This window comes from Pistacia vera, unplaced genomic scaffold, assembly GCF_008641045.1.
Source record: "Pistacia vera cultivar Batoury unplaced genomic scaffold, PisVer_v2 Contig81, whole genome shotgun sequence".
Lineage (NCBI taxonomy): Eukaryota > Viridiplantae > Streptophyta > Magnoliopsida > Sapindales > Anacardiaceae > Pistacia > Pistacia vera.
In genome coordinates this window covers 350,673-361,445 of record NW_022196679.1, presented here as the reverse complement: position 1 = coordinate 361,445, position 10,773 = coordinate 350,673, and the positions used below count along the sequence as shown (strand labels likewise).

The 10,773-nt window shown below is 33.6% G+C and overlaps 1 protein-coding gene across 1 annotated transcript; it reads left to right on the top strand.

Moving 5' to 3' along the window:
• The first annotated feature begins 8,814 nt into the window (after nucleotides 1-8,814).
• LOC116117437 (ubiquitin carboxyl-terminal hydrolase 12-like) lies at nucleotides 8,815-9,794 on the top strand. Its single transcript, XM_031403458.1, has 3 exons — nucleotides 8,815-9,062; nucleotides 9,144-9,307; nucleotides 9,640-9,794. Exons 1-3 carry the CDS (start codon nucleotides 8,815-8,817, stop codon nucleotides 9,792-9,794), a joined length of 567 nt encoding a protein of 188 aa, XP_031259318.1.
• The last annotated feature ends 979 nt before the right edge of the window (nucleotides 9,795-10,773 follow it).

The window sequence follows — 10,773 nt, the reverse complement described above, 5'->3', positions numbered from 1 at the left end:
TAGCTACTACAATTGGAAGAAAATTGATCAATTCTTGGTAAGTTGGCTCTTATCTTCACTTTCAGTGTCCATATTCCATCATTTAGCTAAGTGTGGCACTTCATATGAAATATGGAACACTCTTGAACTTCATTTTCAATCACTGTCCAGAGCTAGAACTTTACACTTGTGAAACTTATTACAAACCACTAAGAAGAATGCATGTAGTATTAGTGAATATGTCTTGACTATGAAAGGTTTGGGTGATGAATTGATTACCAATGGAGTGTCGATTAGTGATGAAGAGTTGTTGTTATACATTTTAGATGGGTTAGGTCCTGAATATGATGCTATAGTGGCTTCATTGACTACCAATAATAATAACATGAACTTGCAGGAAGCACAATTCTTCTTACATAAACATGAAATGTGACTTGAAAGATAGAATAGTGTTCTGAATATGTTTCCTGATCAACTAGCTTTTGCTTTCTGATTCTAATTCTAGACTGAGTTATCATAATTCTGGTGTAAGCTCTAAAAATTCCAGTTTCCAGAAATTTGCGAATCCATAGACTCTGTCATAAATACATCAAGGTTCTATTCAACCTCAGTTTAGTCAAGGGGCTATTCAATCAGCATCTGTTCCACCTCAGTTTTCTGGTTTTTCACAATCCAGTCTTTGAGTAGCATTCTTGGTCAATTTACTCATTTTCAGCCACAATACTCTACTTCACTGGATATGCAAAATCAGTTCCTCCATGCTGGGATGATGATGTTTCACCCTCATATGAGACCTAAAGGGAGAGGTAGAGGTTCTTTTAGGCCTAAATTGATATGCCAAGTCTATGGCAAAGTTGGACATTCAGAATTGCAATGCTACCATAGGTTCAATCATGCCCATCTAGGATTTACTAGTTCTTCTGATGTGGTTCCTTTTCAAGCTCAATTTCCAAATCCAGCTACTGAACTTGCTGCTCAAGCATTCCTTGCAACAAAACTAATGCATGCACCACAGCAGTAGTTAGCCAATTATTCTCACACTGGTTTCAACCAAGAGCTTCCATTGTATCCTCAATCACTTCAGTCTAGAGGTATACAACAGATTCAATATTCCTAGCCATCTTTGCACCAATTTCAACACTCTCACCCATCCTCGCAAGTGAATTCATCACAACCTCAACATGCTGTGTCTATACCTATGTCTACTCAGCATCTACCTGTTGCTGCTCCTCAAACAGTGACAGATCAGACTTGGTATGTTGATTTTGGAGCTACGAATCATATGACAGTTGACAATAGTAATTTGCTGGTTAAAAGTGATTATAAAGGTGATTCTCAGGTGCAAGTTGGAAATGGGTAGGTTGTTCCCATCACTCATATAGGTATGTCGTATGTTCCATCTCACTCTACTAAGAGACTTTTGGAATTAAAGAATATGCTTTGTGTTCCTCATATTAAAAAGAATTTACTTCGTATTTCTCAAATAACTAAGGACAATGATGTTATTGTTGAATTTCACTCCAATTGTTGTTTAATAAAGGATAAAACCACTAAGGAAGTCTTGCTTCAATGAGGTTTGCGAGATGGACTTTATCAACTGCAGATTTCACCTAGTCTGCAACAGTTTTCTACCTTCAACAATAACTCAGATTCTGGTCTCATATTTGTATCAAGTGGCATTAGTCCAAATTTAGGTCAAGACGTTAATGTTGCTTTAGCTACTACAATGTCAACATGTAATAAAGATGTTTTTGTTAATTCTGATGTTAGTACCTCTATGTTGTGGCATGCTACACTTGGTCATCCCAATGTCAAAACATTACATAATGTACTAAATAAACTGCATATACGTAGTGTTTCAAGCAATAATATGATATTTTGTGAAGCGTGTTAGTTTGGAAAAATGCAACAGTGTGGTTTTCCTGGTTCCAATTCTGTTTCAAATGCTCCACTTAAATTGATTCATGCTGATTTGTGGGGCCCTGCACCAATGATATCCTCTGAAGGGTATAGGTATTATATTGCATTTGTGGATGATTATAGTCGTTACACGTGGGTTTATCCTCTGAAGTTGAAATTTGATTCCTATGGTATTTTTACACAGTTTCACTGTTTTGTTGAGAAGCAATTTGATTTTAAAATTAAGTGTTTGCAAACTGATTGGGGAGGTGAGTTTAGATCATTCTTCAAATATCTGCAGCAACATGGAATCAATTTTAGGCACCCTTGTCCTTATCTCTATCAACAGAATGGCAGGATAGAGAGAAAACACAGGGCCATTACTGAATTTGGTTTAACTATGCTAGCTCATGTTGAAATGCCATTATGCTTCTGGTGGCAAGCCTTCTCAATAGCAACCTTTCTTTTAAACAAGTTACCATCTGCTGCCATAGGTTTTGTATCAACCTTTCAGAAACTATTTAATAAAGATCCTGATTATACATAGCTGAAAGTCTTTGGGTGCAGCTGTTTTCCCTATATTCGGCCCTTCCAACAACACAAGTTCTCTTATCACACTGAGAAATGTGTGTTTCTAGGATATAGCTCGGAGCACAAGGGCTATAAATGCTTGGCTTCATCTGGAAAAGTTTATATAGCTAGACAGGTTAAGTTCAACGAATCTGAGATGGCTTTTAAGTCTGGTTTTCAATGCTCTCTAGTCTCTACAGTTGAAGAAGTAGTGGATCAAGTTAATAACATCAATGGATCTCTAACTCCTTGGCAGTTGTCAATGCAGATTGGTAATTCTGTCACTTCTCAGTCTACTCCTATTTCTTTAGTCTGGACCAGTAGAGATATCTCTGCACCATCTCTTGTTCATACAACTCAACCTGATCAATGCACAGCCACAACTCACTCCAATGCTCCATCTGAAAATAAAGGAATTCAACTTGAAGTAGTCTTAGCTACTCAACCTCCTAAGCATTAGTTCTCCGAAACAAGTACTGAAACTGTCCAGATATCTCAACCTAATCAATCTGAAACTGTCCAGACATCTGTCCAAACATCTCAACCTGATCAATGCACAGTCACAGCTCACTCCAATATTCCATCTGCACATAAAGGGATTCAACTTGAAGTAGTCTTACCTATTCAACCGCCTCAGTATCAGACTTCTATCAAAAATACTGAAAATGTCCATCCTATGTTAAAAAGGTCAAAAAGCTTGGTATAACCTTGTGCTCTTCTCTCCACAGCAACAATTCTGCCTAAACCAAAAACTGTGACAGAAGCACTTCAATGTCCAGAATGGAAGTCAGCTATGGAAACAAAATTTCAAGCTCTCATTCGAAACCATAGTTGGGAATTAATTCTTTACAGTTCAGAGATGCATGTAGTTGGGAGTAAATGGGTGTTTAAGACTAAATTAAAAGCTGATGGATCTCTTAAAAAATATAAAGTAAGGCTGGTAGCTAAGGGGTTTCAACAAACACTAGGATTAGATATTTTGATACCTTTGCCCCTATGATTAAAGCTGCCACCATCAAGATTATTCTCTCATTAGCTGTCCATCATGATTGGCCTATTCAACAACTGGATATAAATAATGCTTTTTTAAATAGGGATCTCACTGAAAATGTGTTTATGGTTCAACCTGTAGGTTTTGAAGTTGAGTCTAATCCTAGGCTTGTTTGCAAATTAATAAAGGCCTTGTATGGCCTAAAACAGGCTCCTCGAGCCTGGTTTGACAAATTGAAGAAAGCTTCGCTGGCTTGGGGATTTTTCAATTCTGCATCAGATATCGACCTCTTCTTTTACAAAAAAGGTTGTCAAGTAGTGTACCTATTTTTATATGTTGATGATATTCTTGTGACTAGTAATGATCCTGAGTTAATTTCTCAAGTTGTGACTGATTTGAACTAACAGTTTGCTTTAAAAGATATGGGGGCTGTAAATTATTTTCTTGGCTTTGAGGTTCATAGGAATGATTCAAGTTTGTTGCTAACACAATCTAAATATGCTCAAGAACTTCTTCACAAAGCTGGAATGTTTGATTCTAAACCTTGTCTTACACCCATGTCAACTGGTGTTAAACTTAGCAAAGAGGGTAGTGCCATCTTTGATCAGCCATCTCTCTACATGATATTATTGGGGGCTTACAATACCTTACATTATCCAGGCCTGATTTAGCATTTGCAGTTAATAAGTTGAGTCAGTTTTTGCAACTCCCAATGCTGTCTCACTGGACTGCTTGTAAAAGAATGCTGAGATATATTAAAGGCACTCTTCAACATGGGCTATATTTCAAGAAACACCAGCATTTGGTGCTTAAAGGGTACACAGATGCTGACTGGGCCAGTGATACTAGTGACCGGAAGTCTACTACAGGTTATTGCATCTATCTTAGAGGAAATCTGGTACAATGGTGTTCAAGAAAATAGAGGTTTGTAGCATTGTCATCCACAGAAGCAGAGTATCGAGTACTAAGTCAAGCAGCTACTGAACTGGTCTGGATTCAAAACCTATTTCAAGAGCTTGGTATTAAGGTTAATGTAACACCTGTCCTTTGGTGTGACAACATGAGTGCCGGGGCTTTGTTATCTCATCCGGTCTTTCATGCAAGGATCAAACACATTGAAATTGATGTGCATTATGTGAGAGAACTTGTAGCAGAAAAAAGACTTAGTGTTCAGTATGTTGCATCAGAATATTAGATTGCTGATATTCTAACAAAACCTCTTCCAAGTCACAGACATTAGCTTCTGTGTGACAGATTGAATGTGTCCAGCCTGGTTGCCTCTTCAGAGTTACTAAAGGATAAACAAGCTGTTTTATCTTATGAGTACAAGAAAGATGACTATGCTGAGAAGGAAGATGTTAATGCTACTGTTGAAAACCCATGTTGAAGAGTGCTTTTAATATATCTCAGCATTCTTTTGCAGGCAGTCCAGTGAGACAGCGTTGGGTGTTTCAACACTCTCACCCATCCTCGCAAGTGAATTCATCACAACCTCAATAGCCTGTGTCTATACCTATGTCTACTTAGCGTCTACCTGTTGCTACTCCTTAAACAGTGACAGATCAGACTTGGTATGTTGATTCTAGAACTACGAATCATATGACAGCTGACAATAGTAATCTGCTGGTTAAAAGTGATTATAAAGGTGATTCTCAGGTGCAAGTTGGAAATGGGCAGGTTGTTCCCATCACTCACATAGGTATGTCTTATGTTCCATCTCACTCTACTAAGAGACTTTTAGAATTAAAGAATATGCTTTGTGTTCCTCATATTAAAAAGAATTTACTTAGTATTTCTCAAATAACTAAGGACAATGATGTTATTGTCGAATTTCACTCCAATTGTTGTTTAATAAAGGATAAAACCACCAAGGAAGTCTTGCTTCAAGAAGGTTTGTGAGATGGACTTTATCAACTGCAAATTTCACCTAGTCTGTAGCGGTTTTCTACCTTCAACAATAACTCAGATTCTGGTCTCAGATTTATATCAAGTGACATTAGTCCAAATTTAGGTCAAGATGTTAATGTTGCTTTAGCTACTACAATCTCAGCAAAATTCGTGTCATTAGAGGAACTGAAGGACCGAAACAAGGTTTCTTGATTGATGACACTATCATTATTGAAGTTGAAATTGCATTGCTTGGAGTAGTTACAAATGGTAGTCTTAATTCTGTGTTATAAGCATCTTCTATATCTCTTTGGAACAACTTATGTAATTAGGTTTTTATCTTATTTTATACCTTCATAGTCCTACCAAAAGGAGATTCCTTTTATCTGGTTATATTTCTTGAGATTTTATCAGATTTAGAGAGTAGAAGAATTTCTTTTTGTTGCGTATTAGATTTAATTACCTATCAAAAAGATAACAAGATCTAATCATGAAACATCTATTAGAGATTTTACTTAGCCAATCTGAATCAAAATACCTATGAATAACTAATTAGAATACCCTCAAGAACAAATCTATCTCATGGTTTAAAATGTTAAGCCATAGTGAATTGTGCCTTTAACATACCCCAATACATGTTTTATAGGCTCGCCAATGCATTACTGTTGGTGCTTGTAGAAATTGATTGAGCTTGTTTAATGGGTAAGACAAGTTTGGTGTAATCATTATCACTTACTAAGGTACTCCTATGGTGCGTGTGTAGAAGGGTGGTCAAACAAATCAATTTGTTAATTAGAGAATAAAAAAGTTATCTTCAATAAATACAATTAAATGGAGTACGGAAATTATTAATTTTGTTGCCATAATTCAATAAATTAAATAAAATTACTAATAAAGGAGATCTTATTAACGACGCCTTGATGGAAGACAAACGCAATAACCTTAGTTGTCTTACACTTGAGTTGATATTGGGAATAATTTTTGTTATTAAGTAGCATATAATCGGAGTTTTTACAATTAAATGGAAGTTATATTTGTATATATGCTTTATTCAAGTTCAAAATTCACAAAGAAATCTAATCTTAGCGGATGGAAAAAAAATAAAAAATAAAATCTACAACATTTATCCCTTTAAAATTTGGAGAAAAATCTTTGCTACAAAAGAGATATATACAATCACCAACAATATGATAGGTTATCACAGGAGATTATATATCTTTATAAATGGGGAGTGGAGAAAAAATATGATATGTTATATCTCCGTGAATTTGGAACTAATAGAGACAAATTCTCTTCTAGTTGGATTAGAAGTCGATGTGATTTTCAATTTTTTCTTATTCAATAAACTAAAAGAGAAATATTTTAGTCTTCAAGGTCATATAGTTATAACTATTTATTATTAAAGCCTTGAGAGAGCAATGTTAGCAATCCTCAATTTTCATTGATGCAGAAGGTAGTGTATAGAAATTCCATGAGATGAAGACCGAATGAGGTGTCAAAAACTCCATTGACTTGAATACATTTTCAGATTCCATTAATGGACACCTTATTGATGATAGTTGCACTTCTGGCGTACATTTCTCTACCTTGTTATGTTTGTAGGAATTCATATAAGCTATATAATTCTTAATTACATACATTTTTTTGCTTATTAAGAATTATATAGCTAGAGGTCTTTATTTTAACTGGAAGTTATAATTCTATACTCTTTTGGATAACTCACAGAGAGTTCAAATCCTGGAATAAATCTTACTGGAGTTATTCTATTTAAAATGGGAAGTTAAAACTCAGAAAGAGATGAAATCCTTCCAGATTTTTCTTGAAAATTAAGAATATATCCAAAGGCATAAATATATCCTTCTAAAATTAAGATAATCATCGTTCTTTTACTCAGTATTCTTTTATTTAAATTCTTAACCTTCCCATCCTCAAATCCACAAAATAATAAAAAAAATAAAAAAAATAAAACCTTTAACTGCTACCTTTTCCACAAACATGTCTCATGAAAATTATTAAAATGGACCTTATTTTAAGGGAATTTTCAATTTATTTTTTATCTTAATTCAAAAAATTGAATAAAGTTACTCATTAGGTAGATGTCATTAACTAGACCTCAATTGGAGGCCTTATATAACCGGAGTTCTTATGTTTAAATGGAAGTTATGTTTGTTTTTAAATCCTTTATATAAGTTCAAGCTTCACAAAGAATTTGAATCCTACCCAACTAGTATTCTTGGAAAAGAATATCCTCTAATTAAATTCGAAAAACAAAATCCCCTATAAAAGATATACACAAGACAAGATCATCCAACTGGCTTTCGGTTTATAATTGATTATACATACATTGGAAAAGAATATCCTCTAATTAAATTCGAAAAACAAAATCCCCTATAAAAGATATACACAAGACAAGATCATCCAACTGGCTTTCGGTTTATAATTGATTATACATACATTGGAAAAGAATATCCTCTAATTAAATTCGAAAAAAAAATCCCCTATAAAAGATATACACAAGACAAAATCATACAACTGGCATTCGGTTTATAATTGATTAGTTGTGTGTATATATATATATTAAGTTCTCCTAAAGTTTAGATACAAAGTGACTTATATTTCGACTTGTGACACATACAAGTCTTCAGATTTCGGTTCTTTTCGTCTCTGTTATTTAAACCTCAAATCTTCTTACTTCAGCATGGGCAACAATGGTTCCAAAGGCTGCTTCAACATGGGCAACCGAGATTCCAAAGGCTTAATAGGTATATCTGAAATTCAATTTTCGAATATTAGTCTCCATCGAGAGTTATGATTATGCATGGAGGTAAAAATTTTCATGTATGAAATTTGTTGTTTCAATATAAAATTTTAACCCTTTTTTACAACTAATTAAACCAAATGGTTTTGTTATTAAAATAATTTTGAGCCATTGAGTAAGCTTATATCTCTTATTTTATTTTCTTTCAGGAAGGCATGCTTCACCAAGTCACTACTTATTCAAAATGGATTCCTTCTCTTTCCTATCTAAAGCTTTAGCAGATGACTTTATCTCGGACACTTTTGTTGCAGGGGGCTACAGATGGTGTGCACTTTACTCAACTTTGTCCTTTATAAATTATACTTAAGCACAAGTAAGATGATGATAAATTTGAATAATATTCTTCACTAAACGAAAATTTAACTCCTATCACAGGCAATTGATTATCTATCTACGTGGGGACTGGATCAAAGCTAAAACAAATTATATCTCGGTACAATTGGAATTGCTAAACACGAGTTCTCTTCAAATTGGATGGAAAGTCAACGTGATTTTCAATTTTTTCTTATTTAATCAGCTAAAAGAGAAATATTTTAGTCTTCAAGGTAATATAGTTACAACTTTTTTAATAGAAATTAATTGTGAGAAAATACCATATATTCATTTTTTATACGTTTATTAATAGATAATTTTAATTGATGCAGATGGGAGTGTAAAGCAATTCCACGAGATGAAGACCAAATGGGGTATCAAAAACTTCATTGACTTGAATACATTTTCAGATCCTCTTAATGGATACCTAATTGATGATTCTTGTGTTTTTGGTGCTGAGATTTTTGTTGTCGAAAAAACATTCAAAGGGGATCACTTATCCTTGATGAAGAACTATGATACTCTCTACCATACATGGAAAATTGAGAAATTTTCAACTTTACTTGAGGAATATTATGAGTCAGAATCATTTGGATTCTATAAATGGTATATATATTTCCTTTCATTTGGAGCTTGAGTAGTGTTAATCTACTTCACATACCTGTTGAAATTATTATTGAATTGCAGGAATGTTGGTCTGTACCCAAATGGATATGGAGGAGGCAAGGGCAACAGTATTTCACTAATTCTAGGTATGTCAGGATCAAGTGTTCCCCAAGATACGAAATTGTTGGCTACGTTTACTGTGGGTATCAAAGACCAATTGTATGGAAAACACATTAAACAGACAGGTGAGAGTTAGAATTTACTGTCAATTTTTTGAAATAAAATCTTTTGTATTCTACGATTGATTTTCTCTGATTTGTGATATTTATGCAAATTTTAAATGTAAATCTCTGCATTTTATAAATTGAGAATTCCATTCATTAGCACTTCACAGTTTTTTTATTGCTTAGAGATGGTAGTAAATTATTAATAATTGATGTTCTCATTTTTGAAAAATGTGGATGTCAAGACTCTATACAATAAGCCTTAGCTTTCTTGTTTTTCCTTCTTGATATAAGTGCTTGCATTATTGATATAAATTTTGTTCTTAACTACTTTCTTTTCATCTTTCCTCCAGGTCAATCCATACATAAACCCTCAAAAAAGATATGTTATAATCTCATGGCCTTAGAAAAACTGAAGAATCCAAAACATGGTTTCTTGGTTGATGACACTCTCATTATTGAAGCTGAAGTTAAATTGGTTGGAGTTGTCACAAAATGGTCGACTTAATTCTTTGTCATTAACATCATTATGCTTCTTCATCTATGACTTACATTTCTCTAACTTATTATTATTATTTTTTAATGGGATTTTTATAATTCTTATTTGGCTTTATAATTATCATAGATTCATAAGTACTTACATATTTTTGCTTATTAAGAATTATACAGCTAGAGGTCTTCTATTTTTACTGTAAGTTCTAATTCTATGTATTTTTTGTATAAGTTAACTCACTACGGACTAACATATATAATGTTTAAAGTTTAGTCCTCGCCTACTCAAATCTAAAGTAGAACTTTAATTTAATACAGATCCCCGCCCCTCAATTTGACCCAGGGAATTATTAATTTTGTTCCCTTAATTCAAGAAATTAAATAAATTTACTCTCATTTATTAATGAGATGTCATTAACCTCAATTGGCAGATGACTTATCCTTAATTTTTGTTATTATATTAGGTAGTACATAACCTGAGTTCTAATGTTTAAATAGAAGTTATATTTGTAAAAAATGTTGTACTTGTAAAGTTATAATCCCAAATTTGTATATGACAATTGAGTTGGCAAAGTAATATGGCAGTTGAAATGTTATAATCTATGTGAATTAATAATATGCCAACTCAATTGCCATATGGGTTCAGTTATATGTAGCATTACTCAATCTTTTTAACTTAAAAGAATTCAAATCCTAACGGTATCTAAAAGAACATATTTCCTTTTAAATTTGGAAAAAATATTCCTTATAACAGATATACATACATGATTTTGGACATACTTACATACGTTTAGAGGCTCTTTCGAATATCTCTGATTTCGGACAGGAATACTGTTCACCACCTACTATTCACGGCTACTGTTCACCATCTACTATTCACGTGATTTTTTGCCAATCGATCCAAAGTAGGATTGCACTCACGGAAGTCCACACGAAGATAATCCGTAGAACTCTTGATTATTTTGCTAGAACAATCAAGGGCTTCAAGAATCAAG